Here is a 22,763-nt window from a genome sequence, read left to right as displayed (position 1 = left end):
ACATGTATTTTGTAAATTTATTTATGTAAAATTAATAATTTTATTTTAAATTATAATACATGTATGAATATTATATTTACTCTAAAATATTTCTATTATGATATAGTATTAATGATTATTTATTGTTATTATTGTTACGTTGATATTTTTTGATTTTTTAATTTTTTTTTCTAGCGTAACTCTATTTAGTTATAACCTCTCAATTGGAATATAATTTACTTGGTCCCAAGTGTATTCTTGAATAGATGTTCTACTGTATTGTTATTAGTGTAATAAAGTATCAAGTCTCATATAATTTAATATAATAGTATTTAAGGAGTACCACTAACTTACAAGGTGACACATCTAGAAGATTTTAGGTGCCACTAGTGTCCAATACAGTATTCTAAATTAAAATATGTAGAGACTCGATCGATATATTTTGCTTTTAACAATTCTCGTGAAAGCATCTCTATAATAGTGCATTTCACTAAATTAGTGTAGAATTTTTACACTGTTTCACTCCAACGTTACACTAAATTGGTGTGCACCAAATTCTACACTACTAATAGTGTTAAATTTTTTGAATCTACACAAATTTAACTTTTTTTTTTTGGCATTCTAGCTAGCCCTTATTTTAAAAATTAATCTAATATTTTAGTTATTAAATTAAAATTTATCAAAAGTAATAATTAATTTAAAACATTAATATATTAGAAAATACAAAATAATAATAACAAACACTAACAGAAAGTAGCGTTTGGTTGGGATGAATAAAAGTATAAGAATAGTATAATGAGAATGAGAATGGAATAAAATTTAAGTGTATAAAAAATTGATAAAAAAATTAATAAGTTTTTTCAAATCTTGCATTGAAAGAATACTTCTTTTATTTTAAAATGGAATAGTTATTCAGTAAAATGGTGGAAAAGTTAATCTATTAGAATGATATATATTCAATACTTTAAAAAGTAACCAAACAAAACAATAGAATAAAAATTGTTTTATGTCCATTCTATTCTATTTGATTACCTCTAACCAAACACCACTCTTATGAAACTAAAAAAAACATAAATAAAAATAAACATGAAGTGAAATAATAATATAATAAATATTATGTGCCATTTTATTTATGTTTTCTTTTTTTTAAAAAAAAAAATAAGTAATGTTTAATTGATGTAATAAATATTTTATTTTACTAAGTTATGTTAATATTTAAATTATTACTAGTAGTTATAGTAATCATGATATACTTATATCATAAATTAATTATTTTGGCTTATTAATATAAAAAATTATTATAACCAGTGAGAAGAGTTCTGAATTATGATGACAATTCACACTTTCGCATTCATTCTAGGTTTCTTTCTTTATCTTGTATACCCCTAATATTTATGTGTGGTTGTCTTTTATCCTTATAAAATTAACAAATAAATAAATATATCTAATTCCATCGTCTATAAATACAATCACAACTCATCGTATTCCAAGCACACCTCTATAATTTCTAAATAGTTTATATTCTCTCAAATTACCCTTTCTTTTTTCAAAATGGGCTGTGAAAGTATGATGATCAAAACCTCTTTCATGAGTACTAGCCTTACACAATCTCCATTCTCTAATAAAAACATGGACAGGGTAGGAACCAAAACCTTTAAATCCACTGTTAGGTCTTCAAAAACTAGTTCATTAATAGTGAAAAGACACTATAATGATAAGAAAACCGTATCAATTAATGGTAACGGTAATAGTAATAGTAATGGTAAATTTGGAAAGTTCGGGGGTAAGTTCGTCCCCGAAACACTGATTACTTGTTTGAACGATCTAGAAGCAGAATTCCAGTCCGCTTTGCACGATCCTCAGTTTCAGGTACGTAATTTGCATTAATCAATTAAATTAATTTCTTTTTATAATATAATAATTACATAATCTTAATTGTTATATTAATTAATTAATAATAGGGTGAACTTGAGAGGGCCCTAAGAGATTATGTTGGGCGAGAGACGCCTTTGTACTTTGCTGAGAGGCTAACAGAGCACTACAAGAGGAGTAATGGAGAAGGCCCAGAGATATATCTAAAGAGAGAAGATCTTTGCCATGGCGGTGCACACAAGATGAACAACGCCATTGCGCAGGCGATGATCGCCCGCCGCATGGGCAGAACAAGTGTGGTAGCGGCCACCGGGGCCGGTCAACACGGTGTTGCCACAGCCGCTGCCTGTGCCAAACTGTCTTTGGAGTGTACTATCTTTATGGGGTCCAAAGATATGGAGAAACAGTCTTCTAATGTTATATTGATGAAGCTACTAGGCGCTCAGGTATAATACTTAATTATGTAATTAAAGTTTGATTGAAAAATATACTTATTTTTTAAAATAATACAATATTAATTACTCTCTAAAATAATTTATAATACATAATTTGTATATATATGTACGTGTGATACTTAATATATATGTCCCTATCCGGCCAGTATCCACACCAAGTTGCAATAAATTACACAACATATGCATGTGATCAAATTATGTAAGGTTTTGTTTGGGTATTAATAATATAACGTCACTTTGTTTGTACAACAAAAATACCTTTCCATATTCCACGGGTATAGTTTACCATGGAAATGGATCGTGGACCTACGTGAGTGGTCTACAAAATTAACTGAAGTCTCACTATTTATTTGGAATATTAGACTATTAGTACTATAATAACCAGTCGAATACCGTACCAATCATGTAGAGCTAATTAGTTGTCAACAGTTTCCTATATTATTTATTTAATGGTATATTATCTCTTGTGGTGTTACACCTTAAATTGTTCCTTTTCGTTTATTAGTTTGGACTGTCTCTTTCTATTGTGACCAATTTTAACGGTACTCCACAAAACAAAATAAAAAATAGGTTGTTAGAGGGTTTTTTTGAATATTATTAACTAAGATATTAAAACATTAAATTTTCAAAAGTTTTCATTTGTAAATTTTATGATATACTGTACATAATAAATAATTAATATTTATATATAGGTGAAGTCGGTTGAGGGAAATTTGAAAGATGCATCATCAGATGCGGTGAGGTACTGGGTAAATAACCTGGAGAGCAGCTATTACCTTTGTGGAAGTGTTGTGGGACCTCATCCATGTCCGACGATGGTAAGAGAGTTCCAATCTGTGATTGGAAAAGAGACGAGGAAGCAAGCCATGGAAAGATGGGGATCCAAGCCAGATGTACTGGTGGCCTGCGTAGGCAGTGGTTCCAATGCTTTGGGATTATTCCACGACTTTATTGGAGACCATGATGTGAGGTTGATTGGTGTCGAAGGAGCCGGTCGCTTTGGGCTCGACCATGGCCCACATTCCGCTACATTGACCAGAGGACACGTGGGAGTCTATCATGGAGCCATGACTTACTTGTTGCAAGACGCCTATGGTCAAATTCTAAATCCACATTCCATTGCCGTTGGGTAATTAATCTTTTCTTTTCTCTTTTCTCCAATTTAATTCTTCCCAATATTAATCAAATGTTTTTATTATCTTTAAAATTTTAGTGTCGTGTACACAAATTTACTGGAATTTAATGTTGTTGACATTGAAAGGTGGAAGCCTCAAATTTGTAAATAAAACTAAAATTAAAGGGTATTAATGTATAAAAATTAAAGGGTAATTTTTTTGTTGTTATCAATTTTTTTTTATTATTTTTATAACTTTTTTTTAAAAAAAATTGACATCCAAAAACAATGTCTAATTTATTTGTTACTAAAAAATTATCACTAAAAGTAGTATTTTTTGTAGTAGTGTTAAAAAAATAATTTTAAATTTTTTTTAAAAACAAAAAACATTTTCTTAATAATACGACAAACATCATCAATCTAGTTAAGATACTAAATTGTACTAGGAAATAAAAAAAAAAGTAAGAAAAAGTTTGTTGCAAATCGAATTTTTTAATATTTAGTTGTGTTTGAAAAAAAATATGTTACGAGTGATGCACATTTGCACACATGTTCGTAACTGTTTGAAAAGTATTTATTGTACATCAAAAAACACGTGTGAAATTGAGAACTCGCAAGTACTAATTCTACTCTACTATGTGCCAAACAATAATAGAGTTGGCACTATATTACTTGTTTTTCTCAACTCTCATAATCATTATTTCAATTTACACTTGACTTATGATACATCCCATCATTCTAATAAGTTGTTAAAAATCTCTTTCAAAAAAAAGAAAAGTTGTTAAAAATATTAAATAAAAGCAACCAAGCAATTCATTAGGGAAGAAATTAATATATAATAATTAATATATAAATGTAGGCTAGAGTGCCCGGGAGTTAGTCCAGAATTGAGTTTTCTAAAAGACAGTAGACGAGCTGAGTTTTATACGGTCACTGATGAAGAAGCTCTCCATGGTACGTATATATATATAATTAATTAGCAAGTAAAATGAAGATTAATTAAGTAATATAATTAATTATATGTTATAATTTAATTGAATTTAATTTACATGTGCATGCAGCTTATGAATTATTGTGTAGATTGGAAGGAATATTTCCAGCATTGGAAGCGTGCCACGCATTAGCAATACTAAGTAAAGTGTGCCCCACTTTACCCAATCACACAAAGGTGGTTGTCAATTGTAGTGGTCGTGGTGACAAAGACGCACCTATTGTCTTCAACTCTATCCCATCCCATATTAATCCCAGCTTAGACTAAATTAATACATTATATATATATTAATGTTGCGATATTTTTGCACACGCAAGTGTACGTATCGTTTCAAGTAGTAAAACTCACGAGGAGTGAGGTCAATCCCACAGGGAGTGTAGTTAAGTACGTTACAATTAAATTTTTACTTCTATTTGATTAAATAAAAGATAGGAAAAAAACAATGAAGTATAAGAAAAATAGTTGGAAGCAACGATTCAAGAAAATTGATAGTTAATAAACTAGGGTGTCGATTTCAATTGTTTTTATTGAATATGACCTAATATGATTATTTTCCTAATATTAATTCCTATGCAATAGCAGGTTTACTAAGGTAATTTATAGTCTTCTCAGATATATAAACCTCAATTACATGTAAACTTTCTACTCTCGTGATAAATTTAACATGCAACAGGCATTAAGCATAAAAACCCTATAAGCTATCTAAACCATATAGGTACTCTCGTCCTATATCGAAATTCAGTTCTATTCTACTATAGCATATTTGACACTCACTTCTCAGATCTCGTATCAAAATCATAGACAGTTAATTGGTGATCAGGCAATTAAAAGTAATTAAGCACAAATAAAATAGAATACATAGAAATTAGGGGGAAAATTAATCATATTAAAACCATAAACAATGTTAAACAATATCCATTGTTGCTATATTTTTTAACACTACGCAAGTATACGCAATCAAGTAGTAAATCTCACACAGGTGAGGTCGATCCCACAGGGAATTGGATTAAGTACCACTAAATTATACTTATGATTCTATTCGGTAAATCAAAAGCAATTACAGTTTAAAAACAGTAAAATTTGAAAGAAATTCAGAAAACTTAATAACACAGTTTAAAGTTGAGCAAGATGAGACAATAGGGAGGAGAATCCTGTTGTTGTTTACCCAAATTGTTAATGATTAATTACTATCCTATTCTTGGGGTGAATGACAGATTATAAAATAACCTAGCTCCTTTCAGATCTTCTAGATTCTAAATCACATGTTATCTAATTAATTCCTTAATTAAACTAACATGAAATCAGCATTAAGCAATAATCTACTCGTCACATAAGTCATGTAAATACTTTCGTTTCACATAGAACATCGATTATCTTAATTTTAGCATTCTCAATTCTCACTTTTCAGATTTTGAATTGAGATCATAGAGCATGCACAAGGTGATCAATCTTAAACATGAAATTAAACACAAATTAAGATAATTTCACACACACAAGAATTGAGGAATGGTAATTAAACATTAACTAGGAAAACATTAAACAACAATCATCATCCTCCCTAAATGGGAAATTTAGTTCAGAAACAAATCCATAACCATTCCTAAAGCAATATTCAACATAAATAAATTAAAGAGGAATAGAGAAAGAAACTGTTGGTGGATGAATCTGGATCTTCACTTTGATTTCCTTTTGCTCTTCTTGCCTCTTTCTGCTGTGTTTTAGGGTTCCAAATCGCTCTCCCTGACTTCCAATCGCAGTTTTCTATTTATACTTGAAATTTAGGGTTCGATGGACGAAATTACCCCCGGTCCGTACGGGATCTCGCCGCGGCCACACTTCCTCTCGCCGCGGCGAGAATGTGCCAAAATTAGGCAGTTTCTGTTTCTCGTATCTCGCCGCGGCGAGACTCTTCATCGCCGCGGCCAGATATGCAAAAACTCAAAATATGAAGTTTTTCTTCGGCTCAGCACGTCTTTCAGTGAATTTCTGCACCCGAGACCTCTTTTACTCCAAAGAACCTGAAAACATAGAAAACAAGCGTAATTCCGTCCCAACACAGCTAAGAATGCACATAAATCGGATCCATAACATAGGCTAAAAATAGCCTAACAAACTCCCCCAAACTGACTCTTTACTCGTCCCCGAGTAAACTAAGACTAAACTAAAAACAAACTGACAATGATAGCTAAACTTTCCAACAATTTAATTGTTACCACCACCTGCACAACTTCAATCCATCAATAACCAGAATTTCAACTTGCCAACTCTAAGAACTAAGTTGAATGTGCAATTTACAAGTAAGTAATTCATACAAACATAAAGCATCGCAATTTCCATCAATATCACAACTGTTCTAACTTTCCAACATTCCACTAACACATGATCAATAAGTTTGAATGACATACCTCTCTCCACTAATGTTGACAAATTTCTATTTGGAATCAATAGGTCTTTTTCGGTTAACATCACATGGTTTAGGTACATGGGTAGGTGAGAAGTCATTTAGGCTATACTATACCATAAGCACTATTAACCAAGCAAGCCTAGACATTTATTTTGCTTTCTTTCCATATATCCCAAAAACAGAAATAAGAGATTGCAATTTTTTTCTTGTGTGTGCACCTCATAATTTTCTTAACTTTTTTTTTTTTTCAAGAAGACACATTTTTTTTCTTTTTTTTTTCTCTTTCTTCTTTTTCATAGGCACAACACACAATATTATTCTTTTTTTTTCAATCTCTCATTCCTACACTCTATTTTTCCACTTACAGCAGTTATCCCCCCAAACTTGCTTCAAGGCTCATGGCATAATAAGTTACGTTCAGGGTGAAAAGAATTTAAGATACGAATTCAGCTCAGTTAAGCGGTAAAAAAAAAAAAAAAATTTAAAACAGGCTAAGGCTCAACTTTGGGTATACTATGGTAAAAAATTCATAGGCAGGCTTGAAAGGCTCAATCGTTCCAAAGAAAACTTGCCTAAATCACTTTCCAAACAAAAATCATCAAGGATTTCGCTTCAAGAGAGTATGTCAAACAAATTCTATTCCATGTTCAATCAATCATTCCACAAACCAAATAGAACAGAGGTGATATGTGAGAATAGCAAATGTTTTAAGTCTACATGAATCACTTCCTAGCACACATCCATCTTAATTCAAACAGTTGCAAGTCAAGCACACAGTTATGTTTTAATCCATTGCACAAGTGAATAACAACAATTCAATCAATCTTTCAATTTAGCTATCACACAAGACTAAAAAACTAAAACAAACTAACTAAAACAAATAAACGCGAAAAAATAAATTAAGTTTCCCCCCCCAAACTAAAATGCACATTGTCCCCAATGTGTGAAAATAAACCAGGGTGAGAGAAACTTACCTGAGCGCCACATCAGTATGGCGGTGGAGGTGGTGGCGGGTAGAATCCACCTCTCGCATCCATGAGGGCCTTTGTGCCAAACGAAGAAAACTGACCTCCAATGTTGCAAATTTTAAAGCTTTCCTTAGATTGAGAGTCACCTTCATATTTCCCACACAACAGTCTTTTCATACGTCGTCGAACAGTTCGAAATCGTTCTTTAGACTTCCCTTTCGTCTTGTTGGTAGTGACTTCTCGACCATCCTTTACAACTTCCAGTCGACAACAAGTAGGAATTTCAGTTGCAGCAAATACTTTGAAAGTCTCTTCTTCTTTTTGAACACGCAACTTTAACTCCCCCTTCTGTACATCAATTAATGCTCTTCCTGTTGCTAGGAATGGTCTTCCCAAGATGATAGGAATATTCTCATCTTCTTCCATGTCAAGTATTAAGAAATCAGCAGGGAAGATGAACTTACCAACCTTTACCAAGACATCTTCAATTATACCCCGAGGATGAGTCAAAGACCGATCTGCCATTTGTAAAGTAACTGTTGTGGGTTTTGCTTCCCCTAATTTTAATCTTTTGAACATTGATAGGGGCATTAAGTTGATACTGGCTCCCAGATCACATAAAGCTTTTGTTTGTATAGAACCCCCTATTGAGCATGGGATGTTGAAACTACCCGGATCTTTTAGCTTGGGTGGTAGTTTCTTTTGTAGGACCGCACTGCACTCTTCAGTAAGAGCCACTGTCTCATAGTCTTCCATCTTCCTCTTCTTTGACAAAATTTCCTTCATAAACTTCACATAACTTGGCATCTGCTCTAGAGCTTCAGCAAAAGGAATGTTAATGTGAAGTCTTTTGAAGACTTCTAGAAACTTGGTGAACTGCTTGTCTAGATTGGTCTTTCGGAGTCTCTGAGGATAAGGTATCTTCACATGATGATCAATACTGATTGGTGGAGACTGTTGTGGTGGTGCAGGGCTATCAGTAGCCTTCTTTTCCTTTGGTGCCGGCGTCTGTGCCTGTTGATCCTGAACCCCATCTTCAACTGGTTGCTTGCCATTAGGTCCTTCATAACTCTTTCCACTCCTCAAGGACATTGCTTTACATTGCTCTTTTCCTTTTGCCTCACTAGTGCTAGGTGAATTTCCTTGAGCTTGGTTTGCCACTTGAGTAGCCAATTGTTCCATTTGAGTTTCTAGAGTTTTAATAGAGGCTCTAGTCTCCATCATGAATTGGAGCAATAAATCAGCTTGGATATTGGAGCCACTAGGACTTTGTTGTTGGTTTTGTTGGGGCTGATTTCTCTGCTGGTAGAACCCCTGTTGGTTGTGCCCATAATTATTATTTTGGGAGTAGTTCCCAATGGCTTTTGCTTGATCCATTGGCAAATTATCCACATCTGCCTGACACTCTGAAAAGTGATGGTTGCCTCCACATATCTCACAAATAACTTGGGCTTGTTTAGCTTGCCCTGCAATCAGCTTTGTAAGGCCTCAACCTGAGCTGTTAACTTTGTGATGGCATCGACTTCTAACACACCAGCTACTTTCTTGGATTGACTCCTTTCAGTTGGCCACTGCTGGTTGTTTAGAGCCATCTCCTCCAATAGATCATATGCCTCATTAGCACTCTTTCTCATAAAAGCTCCACCAGCTGCTGCATCTATTAGAGTTCTAGTATTACCAACCAACCCGTTGTAGAAGTTGTGAACCAGCATCCACTTCTCTATACCATGATGGGGACACTTCCTGATCAGATCTTTAAACCTCTCCCAGGCCTCATGGAGAGATTCATTATCTTGTTGGCGAAATTATTAATTTCTCCTCTCGGCTTTGCTGGACTTTCTTTGGAGGAAAGAACTTTGACAAGAATTTTGTTGCCAGATCATTCCATGTAGCAATAGAATTCGGTGGCAAAGAATTCAACCAACTCTTGGCTCGTTCTCTGAGAGAGAATGGAAACAACCTCAATCTAATGGCATCGTCGCTAACTCCATTAACTTTAAAAGTTTCACAAAGTTCCATGAAGTTAGAGAGATGCAAATTAGGATCTTCAGAAGGGAGACCACCAAACTGAACTGAAGACTGCACCATTTGAAGGATGGCAGGTTTGATCTCGAAGTTGTTTGCATCCACTGCCGGTGGCCTAATACATGACTGCACTCCCGTCAGAGTAGGGAGAATGTAATCTCTCAAGCTTCGGCCATTAGCTTGATCTTCAACGGCACCACCATTATTACCGTTATTTGGAGCATTCGCATTCACATTAGCAGCCATGATTTCTGATGTTTCAGCAGTTGCTGAAACTCTTTCTTGCCTCTTGTTCTTTCTGTTTCTCCTACAAGTCTTCTCAATTTCAGGATCAACTGGTACTATGACTGCTTGTCCTTCACGGCGCATACACTTAGAATTCCTGAAATAGATAGAAACAATCTTGCAAGAACAGATTAGAAATTAGCAAGAAAAAAAAATAAACCAAAGTAGAAGTTAGTATAATTTTATGTAATATTAATCTTTAACAATTCCCCGGCAACGGCGCCAAAAACTTGTTGCTATATTTTTTAACACTACGCAAGTATACGCAATCAAGTAGTAAATCTCACACAGGTGAGGTCGATCCCACAGGGAATTGGATTAAGTACCACTAAATTATACTTATGATTCTATTCGGTAAATCAAAAGCAATTACGCTTAAAAAAGAAAATTTGAAAGAAATTCAGAAAACTTAATAACACAGTTTAAAGTTGAGCAAGATGAGACAATAGGGAGGAGAATCCTGTTGTTGTTTACCCAAATTGTTAATGATTAATTACTATCCTATTCTTGGGGTGAATGACAGATTATAAAATAACCTAGCTCCTTTCAGATCTTCTAGATTCTAAATCACATGTTATCTAATTAATTCCTTAATTAAACTAACATGAAATCAGCATTAAGCAATAATCTACTCGTCACATAAGTCATGTAAATACTTTCGTTTCACATAGAACATCGATTATCTTAATTTTAGCATTCTCAATTCTCACTTTTCAGATTTTGAATTGAGATCATAGAGCATGCACAAGGTGATCAATCTTAAACATGAAATTAAACACAAATTAAGATAATTTCACACACACAAGAATTGAGGAATGGTAATTAAACATTAACTAGGAAAACATTAAACAACAATCATCATCCTCCCTAAATGGGAAATTTAGTTCAGAAACAAATCCATAACCATTCCTAAAGCAATATTCAACATAAATAAATTAAAGAGGAATAGAGAAAGAAACTGTTGGTGGATGAATCTGGATCTTCACTTTGATTTCCTTTTGCTCTTCTTGCCTCTTTCTGCTGTGTTTTAGGGTTCCAAATCGCTCTCCCTGACTTCCAATCGCAGTTTTCTATTTATACTTGAAATTTAGGGTTCGATGGACGAAATTACCCCCGGTCCGTACGGGATCTCGCCGCGGCCACACTTCCTCTCGCCGCGGCGAGAATGTGCCAAAATTAGGCAGTTTCTGTTTCTCGTATCTCGCCGCGGCGAGACTCTTCATCGCCGCGGCCAGATATGCAAAAACTCAAAATATGAAGTTTTTCTTCGGCTCAGCACGTCTTTCAGTGAATTTCTGCACCCGAGACCTCTTTTACTCCAAAGAACCTGAAAACATAGAAAACAAGCGTAATTCCGTCCCAACACAGCTAAGAATGCACATAAATCGGATCCATAACATAGGCTAAAAATAGCCTAACATCCATCTAACCCTAATTAAAGTGTTTAGCTACACATGTTCATGAGAGCACAATCACACATATTAACTTTAAGAAAAGAGATGAAAATGGAGAAGAGAAGAATGTTGAAAACTCTCTGAAGAATGCCTCCAATATTGCAGTTGATCTCTCCACTTTGCATCTGTATTCTCTCTGTTTTTCTCTCTAAAATTACTTGCTGAAATCAACTCCCTTCTTCCCTTTATATAGGCATTGAAGGCCTAAAAAGATGGAAAAAACGCACATGTTAAAATTCCAATTCGAATTTAAATTTTTGGGAAACCTCAAACGAGATATTTTTTCTGCTGCGTCGACTGATAGTATTTTAATCATAACTCTCTCGATATTGATCGGAATCGGACGATTCAAGATGTTCCGGAAAGATAAAAGAGAGATCTAGAACTTTCATGTTTTGACCTTTTCCAAAATCTAATCAAAACATTGTCGAATTCAGGCTTGAAGTTTCGGCTTTATTTCCTTGCACAATTTTCTCTATTTTAAATATCATGATATTTTTATCTTTTTCCCATCTTTTTCTCTGATATTTTTCTAATCTTCTTCTATTTTAAATCTGCAAAAATAAAAGATAACAAGCATAAAAATGCTCCAAACACGATTAAAACTTAATTAAAAATATACTAAACTTAATTTAAAATTAATACTAAAAATAACCTAACAAATTCCCCCAAACTAAGCTTTTACTCGTCCTCGAGTAAGACACTAAATAAACATTAAACAAGTCAATCCTCAAAACATGGGTAATTTTCAAGTAGCTTCAATAACATGATTATGAAAAAAAATTCACTTATGCATATAATCCAGAATTTCAGTTCAATTACACCCTTGATAGATTTCAATTTATTTTCATTTAGCTCATGAAACCATAGAATGCAATTAACTAACAATTAAACCACTTTATGCATGCCAATTACAATCATCAATCCACTAACCCAAAATTCCATATGCTTCCAATACTTACTATTCTCCACTAATATAGATTAATGCACAACTAAGAATCAGAAGATCTTTCTAGGCTTGTAATGTTAGGTTTAGGGTAAAGGTAGTTGAAATGGTCATTTAGGCTTTCCTATACCATAAGCTTCTCCAATCATGTCACCCAAAATATTTTTCACACAATCCCAATACCTTTTTTTCTAATTACTTGAGAGATATTGTTTTTTTCAGCAAGGTTGCAACAATTTTATTTTAATCTTTTTTTTTTCTAGATTTGACACTGATTGTCAGATTTTTCTTTCTTTTCTCCTTTTTTTCAAGTTGTTGTCAATCAATTTTTTTCTTTTTATATTCTCTCAACTTTCACATTTTTTTCCACTCACATACAACAAACTTCTATCCAAATTCCCCCAAACTAAAGATCTACTTATGGTATGATTAGAATTGAAATTTTGGGTATTTATGGGTTTATCTTTTTAGGCTCAATATGTGTAGAAAAAAATAAGTTAAGGCTCAAAAAGGGTAACTAGGATAAAATTATAGGGATGGCTTGACAAGCACAATCGATTTAAAAAAAATTGCCTAAATCACTTTCCTAGTCATGCATAATTTATTATTTCGCCTCAAATAGCAAGCAAGCAAGTTCTAGAATTTTCCAAACAACTTTCCACATGTCAAATTAGCATACATAAATCAATTCAATTACTAGAAAAATTACTTAATATGATTCCATGTTCTTTTAAAGCACAAAATTAAAACTAGTCAAGAGTATAACATCACCAAGCACACGGATTTTTCGAAAAAATAAATAAACTTTTCAAATCATGTTATCTACCTACTTTCAGATTGACTCATATTAAGAAAATTGACTCAAAACAATAAAAACTAAAAACTAAAAATTAAAAGTCATAAAACTCAAAAAAAAAAAAAAACTCAAAATAAAAATAAAAATTAAGTCACCCCCCCAAACTAAAGTGACACATTGTCCCCAATGTGACATTAAAGAAAAAGGAAAGGAAACTTACCTGAGCGCCACATCAATAAGCGGTTGACGCCCGTAATAAGCGTCATGCAAGACAACTTGAAAATTGTTATTGTACTTGCCTTCAAGCTTGGCAAGTGATGAGTTTGAACTAAAATCAGCACCAACAACATAAGACTTTGGATGATGAGCTTGGGGAGAAGCCTTTCGTAGCTCGCAGAGGATGTAATATGGTGTTGATGAAATATATGGATTCATTGGTGGTTTATTAGTCAATATCATTGATGAAGTCGAATCAATGATGTCATGTGCTTTCTCATCTTCCAATGTCACAGTTTCTACTCTTTCATCCAACAAACCTTCTTCTTGTTGCTCACTCTCCACGTGGCTATTCATACCCTCACTTGTGATTTCATATTCAATGAGTTCCTCTTCACAAGGATCTTGATCTTCAATTGTAGGCTCATTATCTTCCTTGTACTCAACTAATGACCCTTCTTCATTGTAGCAATAACTCTCATAACTTTCAGTATTGGAGTTATTACATTCTGAATCATGAGCCACTAAATTATCACATAAGGACCTCACCATGTCTGTTAAGCGATTAATCTCTCCTGGAAGTGATTGTAAAAGTGCTAGTAGTTGCTCCTCTTTTTCAGTTTGTTGGGATGAATTTGGGCAATAAGGTGGGTATTGGTGACTCCAACCCTGAAGTGATGGATCCCAATGCCAGTCGTAATCAAAATCTGCCATGTTATTCAACATATTTATTACATCATAGCCTCTCATTAATAGAGGTGCTCCGGTTGTCTCTGCTCCATAATCAACCCAGCTTCTTGTTTCATTATTAAGTCCATTATAAAAGAGCCACGTAAAACATCCACTTGAGAAAGTGGGATAACATCTCTCTCCATACTCTTTAAATCTCCTCCAAGCAGAATAGAATGGCTCATTATGTTGTTGGGCAAAATCCTCAAGATATAGCATCTGGATTTACCTTGCAGGTCAAGCTCATCAATAAAACATTAGTAAAATAATAAAAAAAAAAACTAAATTAGTACTAAAAAGATAAAAATTTGAAAAAAAAATAATACTAAAACTAAAAAGAAAAACCAAATTAGAACAAAATTTAATTTTTAATAATATTAACTAACACTCCCCGGCAACGGCGCCAAAAACTTGTTGCGATATTTTTGCACACGCAAGTGTACGTATCGTTTCAAGTAGTAAAACTCACGAGGAGTGAGGTCAATCCCACAGGGAGTGTAGTTAAGTACGTTAAAATTAAATTTTTACTTCTATTTGATTAAATAAAAGATAGGAAAAAAAACAATGAAGTATAAGAAAAATAGTTGGAAGCAACGATTCAAGAAAATTGATAGTTAATAAACTAGGGTGTCGATTTCAATTGTTTTTATTGAATATGGCCTAATATGATTATTTTCCTAATATTAATTCCTATGCAATAGCAGGTTTACTAAGGTAATTTATAGTCTTCTCAGATATATAAACCTCAATTACATGTAAACTTTCTACTCTCGTGATAAATTTAACATGCAACAGGCATTAAGCATAAAAACCCTATAAGCTATCTAAACCATATAGGTACTCTCGTCCTATATCGAAATTCAGTTCTATTCTACTATAGCATATTTGACACTCACTTCTCAGATCTCGTATCAAAATCATAGACAGTTAATTGGTGATCAGGCAATTAAAAGTAATTAAGCACAAATAAAATAGAATACATAGAAATTAGGGGGAAAATTAATCATATTAAAACCATAAACAATGTTAAACAATATCCATCTAACCCTAATTAAAGTGTTTAGCTACACATGTTCATGAGAGCACAATCACACATATTAACTTTAAGAAAAGAGATGAAAATGGAGAAGTGTTAGGTTATTTTTAGTATTAATTTTAGATTAAGTTTAGTATATTTTTAATTAAGTTTTAATTGTGTTTGGAGCATTTTTACGCTTGTTATCTTTTATTTTTACATATCAGAGAAAAATATCAGAGAAAAAGATGGGAAAAAGATAAAAAATATCATGATATTTTTTATAGAGAAAATTGTGGAAGCCGAAACTTCAAGCCTGAATTCGACGGTTTTCTGATTGGATTTTGGAAAAAGTCAAAACATGAAAGTTCTAGATCTCTCTTTTATCTTTCGGGAACATCTTGAATCGTTCAATTCCGAGCAATATTGAGAGAGTTATGCTCCAAATACTATCAGTCGACGCAGCAGAAAAAAATATCTCGTTTGAGGTTTCCCAAAAATTTAAATTCGAGTGGGAATTTAAATATTGCGTTTTTTCCATATTTTTAGGCCTTCAATGCCTATATAAAGAGAAGAAGGGAGTTGATTTCATCAAGCAATTTTAGAGAGAAAAACAGAGAGAATACAGATGCAAAGTGGAGAGATCAACTGCAATATTGGAGGTATTCTTCAGAGGGTTTTCAACATTCTTCTCTTCTCTATTTTCATGTCTTTTCTTAAAGTTAATATGTGTGATCGTGCTCTCATAAACATGAGTAGCTAAACACTTTATTAGGGTTAGATGGATATTGTTTGACATTGTTTATGGTTTTAATATGATTTATTTTCCCTCTAATTTCTATGTATTCTATTTTATTTGTGCTTAATTACTTTTAATTGCCTGATCACCAATTATCTGTCTATGAGTTTGATGCGAGATCTGAGAAGTGAGTGTCAAATATGCTATAGTAAAATAGAACTGAATTTCGATATAGGACGAGAGTACCTATATGGTTTAGATAGCTTATAGGATTTTTATGCTTAATGTCTGTTGCATGTTAAATTTATCACGAGAGTAGAAAGTTTGCATGTAATTGAGATTTATATATCTGAGAAGACTATAAATTACCTTAGTAAACCTGCTATTGCATAAAGATTAATATTAGGAAAATAATCATATTAGGCCATATTCAATAGAAACAATTGAAATCGAAGCCCTAGTTTTTATTAACTTTCAATTCTCTTGAATAATTGTTTCTTACTAGTTTCTTATTTTTAATTCTTTCTTTATTTTTATTTAACCAAATAGAAGTAAAAGTTTAATTTTAACGTACTTAACTACACTCCCTGTGGGATCGACCTCACTCCTGGTGAGTTTACTACTTATAACGATACGTACACTTGCGTGTGCTAATTATCGCAACAAGTTTTTTTGGCGCCGTTGCCGGGGAGTGATAGTTAATATTATTAAAAATTAAATTTTGTTCTAATTTGTTTTTTTTTAGTTTTAATATTAATTTTGTTGTTTCAAATTTTTATCTTTTTAGTACTAATTTAGTTTTATTTTTTTAATTTTACTAATGTTTTACTTATGAGTTTGACCTGCAAGATAAATTCAGATGCTATATCTTGAGGATTTTGCCCAACAACACAATGAACCATTCTATTCTGCTTGGAGGAGATTTAAAGAGTATGGAGAGAGATGTTATCCCACTTTCTCAAGTGGGTGTTTTACGTGGCTCTTTTATAATGGACTTAACGATGAAACAAGAAGCTGGGTTGATTATGGAGCAGACACAACTGGAGCACCTCTATTAATGAGAGGCTATGATGTAATAAATCTGTTGAATAACATGGCAGATTTTGATTACGACTGGCATTGGGATCCATCACTTCAGGGTTGGAGTCACCAATACCCACCTTATTGCCCAAATTCATCTCAACAATCTGAAAAAGAGGAACAACTACTAGCACTTCTACAATCACTTCCAGGAGAGATTAATCGCTTAACAGACATGGTGAAATCCTTATGTGATAATTTAGTGGCTCATGATTCAGAATGTAATAACTTCAATAATGAAAGTTATGAGAGTTATTGCTATAATGAAGAAGGGTCATTAGTTGAATACAAGGATGATAATGAGCCTACAATTGAAGATCAAGCTCCTTGTGAAGAAGAACTCATTGAATATGAAATCACAAGCAAGGATATGGATAGCCAAGTGGAGAGTGAGCAACAAGAAGAAGGGTTGTTGGATGAAAGTGTAGATACTGTGACATTGGAGGATGAGAAAGAACATGGCATCATTGATTCGACTTCATCGATGATATTGACTAATAAACCACCAATGGATCCATACATGTCATCAACACCATATTATATCCTCTACAAGCTACAAAAGGCTTCTCCCCAAGCTCATCATCCAAAGTTTTATGTTGTTGGTGCTGACTTTGATTCAAACTCACCGCTTGCCAAGCTTGAAGGCAAGTACAATAACAATTTTCAAGTTGTCTTGCATGACGCTTATTATGGGCGTCAACCGCTTATTGATGTGGCACCCAGGTAAGTTTTCCTTTCCTTTTTCTTTAATGTCACATTGGGGACAATGTGTCACTTTAGTTTGGGGGGAGGAGTGACTTAATTTTTATTTTGAGTTTTTTTTATGTCTTTTAATTTTTAATTTTTATTGTTGTGAGTCAATTTTCTTAATGTGAGCCAATTTGAAAGTAGGTAGATAGCATGATTTGAAAAGTTCACTTATTTTCGAAAAATCCGTGTGCTTGGTGATATTACATTCTTGACTAATTTCAATTTTGAGCATGGAATTATATTAGGTAATTTGCTAGTAATTGAATTGTTTTATGCATGTTGATTGTGAAATGTGGAAAGTTGTTTGGAAAATTCTAGAACTTGCTTGCTTGCTATTTGAGGCGAAATAATAAATTATGCATGATTAGGAAAGTAATTTAGGCAATTTTTTGGATCGATTGTACCTTTCAAGCCATCCTTGTAATTTTTATCATAGTTACCTTTTTTTTTAGCCTTAACCTATTCTTTGTTTTACACATATTGAGCATAAAAAGATAAACCCATGAATATCCACAATTTGACCCTAATCATACCATAAGTAGATCTTTAGTTTGGGGGAATTTGGATGGGAAGTTTGTTGTATGTGTGTGAAAAAGTGTGAAAATTGAGAGAATATAAAAAAAAAATTGATTGACAACAACTTGAAAAAAAAGGAGAAAAGAAAGAAAAATCTGACAACTAGTGTCAAATCTAGAAAAAAAAAAAGATAAATATAAAGTTGTTGCACCCTTGTTGAAGAATATATCTCTCATGTAATTAGAAAAAAGGGTATTGGGATTGTGTGAAAAATATTGCGGGTGACATGATTGGAGAAGCTTATGGTATAGTAAAGCCTAAATGACCATTTCAACTACCTTTACCCTAAGCCTAACATTACAAGCCTAGAAAGACCTTCTGATTCTTGGTTGTGCATTAATCTATATTAGTGGAGAATAGTAAGTATTGCAAGCATATGGAATTTTTGGTTAGTGGATTGATGATTGTAATTGGCATACATAAAGTGGTTTAATTGTTAGTTAATTGCATTCTATGGTTTGATGAGCTAAATGAAAATAAATTGAAATATGTCAAGGGTGTAATTGAACTGAAATTCTGGATTGTATGTATAAGTGAATTTTTTTCATAATCATATTATTGAACCTACTTGAAAATTACTCATGTTTTGGAGATTGACTTGTTTAATGTTTATTTAGTGTTTTACTCGAGGACGAGTAAAAGCTTAGTTTGGGGGAATTTGTTAGGTTATTTTTAGTATTAATTTTAGATTAAGTTTAGTATATTTTTAATTAAGTTTTAATTGTGTTTGGAGCATTTTTACGCTTGTTATCTTTTATTTTTACAGATTTAAAATAGAAGAAGATTAGAAAAATATCAGAGAAAAAGATGGGAAAAAGATAAAAAATATCATGATATTTTTTATAGAGAAAATTGTGGAAGCCGAAACTTCAAGCCTGAATTCGACGGTTTTCTGATTGGATTTTGGAAAAAGTCAAAACATGAAAGTTCTAGATCTCTCTTTTATCTTTCGGGAACATCTTGAATCGTTCAATTCCGAGCAATATTGAGAGAGTTATGCTTCAAATACTATCAGTCGACGCAGCAGAAAAAAATATCTCGTTTGAGGTTTCCCAAAAATTTAAATTCGAGTGGGAATTTAAATATTGCGTTTTTTCCATATTTTTAGGCCTTCAATGCCTATATAAAGAGAAGAAGGGAGTTGATTTCATCAAGCAATTTTAGAGAGAAAAACAGAGAGAATACAGATGCAAAGTGGAGAGATCAACTGCAATATTGGAGGCATTCTTCAGAGGGTTTTCAACATTCTTCTCTTCTCTATTTTCATGTCTTTTCTTAAAGTTAATATGTGTGATCGTGCTCTCATAAACATGAGTAGCTAAACACTTTATTAGGGTTAGATGGATATTGTTTGACATTGTTTATGGTTTTAATATGATTTATTTTCCCTCTAATTTCTATGTATTCTATTTTATTTGTGCTTAATTACTTTTAATTGCCTGATCACCAATTATCTGTCTATGAGTTTGATGCGAGATCTGAGAAGTGAGTGTCAAATATGCTATAGTAAAATAGAACTGAATTTCGATATAGGACGAGAGTACCTATATGGTTTAGATAGCTTATAGGATTTTTATGCTTAATGTCTGTTGCATGTTAAATTTATCACGAGAGTAGAAAGTTTGCATGTAATTGAGATTTATATATCTGAGAAGACTATAAATTACCTTAGTAAACCTGCTATTGCATAAAGATTAATATTAGGAAAATAATCATATTAGGCCATATTCAATAGAAACAATTGAAATCGAAGCCCTAGTTTTTATTAACTTTCAATTCTCTTGAATAATTGTTTCTTACTAGTTTCTTATTTTTAATTCTTTCTTTATTTTTATTTAACCAAATAGAAGTAAAAGTTTAATTTTAACGTACTTAACTACACTCCCTGTGGGATCGACCTCACTCCTGGTGAGTTTACTACTTATAACGATACGTACACTTGCGTGTGCTAATTATCGCAACAAGAAGAGAAGAATGTTGAAAACTCTCTGAAGAATGCCTCCAATATTGCAGTTGATCTCTCCACTTTGCATCTGTATTCTCTCTGTTTTTCTCTCTAAAATTACTTGCTGAAATCAACTCCCTTCTTCCCTTTATATAGGCATTGAAGGCCTAAAAAGATGGAAAAAACGCACATGTTAAAATTCCAATTCGAATTTAAATTTTTGGGAAACCTCAAACGAGATATTTTTTCTGCTGCGTCGACTGATAGTATTTTAATCATAACTCTCTCGATATTGATCGAAATCGGACGATTCAAGATGTTCCGGAAAGATAAAAGAGAGATCTAGAACTTTCATGTTTTGACCTTTTCCAAAATCTAATCAAAACATTGTCGAATTCAGGCTTGAAGTTTCGGCTTTATTTCCTTGCACAATTTTCTCTATTTTAAATATCATGATATTTTTATCTTATTCCCATCTTTTTCTCTGATATTTTTCTAATCTTCTTCTATTTTAAATCTGCAAAAATAAAAGATAACAAGCATAAAAATGCTCCAAACACGATTAAAACTTAATTAAAAATATACTAAACTTAATTTAAAATTAATACTAAAAATAACCTAACAATTAAGCTAGCATAATAATAGATGTTAAAGGCCAGTGATACCTAATGTTGGTCAAACTAAGTATTGGATCCTACATAGTTTAATGTAATAGTTTTTAGGGAATATTACTAGCCAATCGCAACATAAAATGTCGAGAAAGTACTAGGCACCACTGATACTTAATAGCAATACTCTAAGCTATACAACTCTTGGGTGTGTCTCCTACAAAATATAGCATAAGTCACACTAGTTATTAAGCTAGCTGTGTCTAGCAAATATGTTTAATTAATGAGTCAAATATCAAATTTAGTCATTCTTAATTTATTAATCAAATTTATGTGCTTATATTATATAGACCACGGAACGAGGATTCCATCTCATCTCGAGTACGTAACCTGTTAATTAATTTTTATTTTTGTTTTGTTTTGTTATTATATATTTACATATAATTTTATTGCGTATACAGTATTAGTAATTTTCAAGGAGTACATTTCAATTTTATTTTAAACAATATCTTATACTTTGAATTATTAACATATGGTATATTATATTATATATGAATTTGTAAAAAATAACAAAATATATAAGATGTATAAATTGTTCTCTTTATATAGAACTACATGCATCTTACAATTTTTATATAGTATAAAAAATACATAAAATAAATATCTAATCCAAAAACAAAAGGCAAATCGAGAAAAAAAAGAATCGAGGAAAAGAGCTACCAAAAATCTGAGTGATAAAAAAAAAGTAGAGTTAAAAGTTATTTGTGATTCAGATTTAATGAGAAAAAATAATTAAGTTGCTTATAATCAAAGTATTTAAAATTAGTGAACGAAAAATAACCGCCAACTTAAATAAATATTAGAGCATTCACATATATTTTACAATTAACATAATTTATTAGTAGTACAGTTATTCTCACAACAAAAAAGAAATCTTAAGTTACAATCTCTTTCAATGTCAAAAAAAAAATAAAATAAATAAAGCATAATATTTGATTTTTTTTTTTTAAGAAAATAGTATAATATAATTATAATTTTAATATGATTTATAATTTTTATTTGTAATTTTATTATTTTAAATAAATGAGTTTGAGAATTATATGATCCAACGTGGATTCTCTACATCCAACAAAAAAAATGCAGGAATAGAGGTAGGAAATTTCCCACTATTAATTACTTTTAGCACTAGAAACACATGTAAGATTGAAAAATGAAAATCAATCAAAATATCATTAGAATAATTAGGATTTTTAGCCCTTTAATTTCGATATGTCACTACAAAATGACCAATTATAAATTATTATGTTGTGACAAAATATCTGTAACTAAAGAGTATTAGCCACAAAAATCATAGTTTGTTGTGATTAAATGTATTATTAGTCACAATACTAGTTGTGACTAAAGCTAAATTAGTGACAACTTGTATCTATATATATATATATATTATGTTTTAGTCCACAAGTAATTTTTGTTATGACTAAAAATTAAACTTAGTTGCAAAAAAATTATGTTGTGATTAAAAAATTATCACTAAAGGTAATTGTTTTTTGCAGGTAGCAAATCATGCCTCCTTAACTTTTTTGGTCGTTTAAAATTTTTTTGAACTATTAAGATTGGATTTAAGGATTTTTGTTCGATTTAATTCAATTTTACTAATTAATTCAGTAATTGTGATGTACTAAATTATACTCCCCGGACTTTTATATCTACCAAATCATATTCTTTAAACTTTAACATGTACGAAATTATTTTCCCTGAACTTTGATTCATGTTATATTTTTCTTACTGAAATTGGACGAAAGTTCTTAAATCCAAC

At 32.1% G+C, this 22,763-nt stretch overlaps 1 protein-coding gene and 1 non-coding gene across 2 annotated transcripts; both read left to right on the top strand.

The window, feature by feature from the left end:
- The first annotated feature begins 1,445 nt into the window (after window positions 1-1,445).
- LOC115707802 (tryptophan synthase beta chain 1) lies at window positions 1,446-4,970 on the top strand. The gene is made up of 5 exons (XM_030635872.2): window positions 1,446-1,848; window positions 1,941-2,297; window positions 2,999-3,435; window positions 4,280-4,374; window positions 4,482-4,970. The coding sequence occupies exons 1-5, from the start codon at window positions 1,531-1,533 to the stop codon at window positions 4,676-4,678; spliced, it is 1,404 nt and encodes a 467-aa protein (XP_030491732.2). The 5' UTR covers window positions 1,446-1,530; the 3' UTR covers window positions 4,679-4,970.
- A 4,535-nt stretch (window positions 4,971-9,505) lies between these two features.
- Window positions 9,506-9,611, top strand: LOC115715443 (small nucleolar RNA R71). Its single transcript, XR_004011314.2, has one exon. It is a non-coding gene; the product is annotated as a small nucleolar RNA R71 (small nucleolar RNA).
- Window positions 9,612-22,763: the final 13,152 nt, after the last annotated feature.

Source organism: Cannabis sativa, chromosome 1 (genome assembly GCF_029168945.1).
Source record: "Cannabis sativa cultivar Pink pepper isolate KNU-18-1 chromosome 1, ASM2916894v1, whole genome shotgun sequence".
NCBI lineage: Eukaryota > Viridiplantae > Streptophyta > Magnoliopsida > Rosales > Cannabaceae > Cannabis > Cannabis sativa.
This window is presented reverse-complemented; position numbering and strand designations above follow the sequence as displayed.

What these genes read in the sequence shown, in the direction of transcription:
- LOC115707802 (XM_030635872.2), top strand. Translation starts at nt 1,531, where the DNA reads ATGGGCTGTGAAAGTATGATGATCAAAACCTCTTTCATGAGTACTAGC. An exon ending in TGCACGATCCTCAGTTTCAG is followed by an intron (nt 1,849 to 1,940) that starts GTACGTAATTTG and finishes AATTAATAATAG; the next exon opens with GGTGAACTTGAGAGGGCCCT. An exon ending in TGAAGCTACTAGGCGCTCAG is followed by an intron (nt 2,298 to 2,998) that starts GTATAATACTTA and finishes ATTTATATATAG; the next exon opens with GTGAAGTCGGTTGAGGGAAA.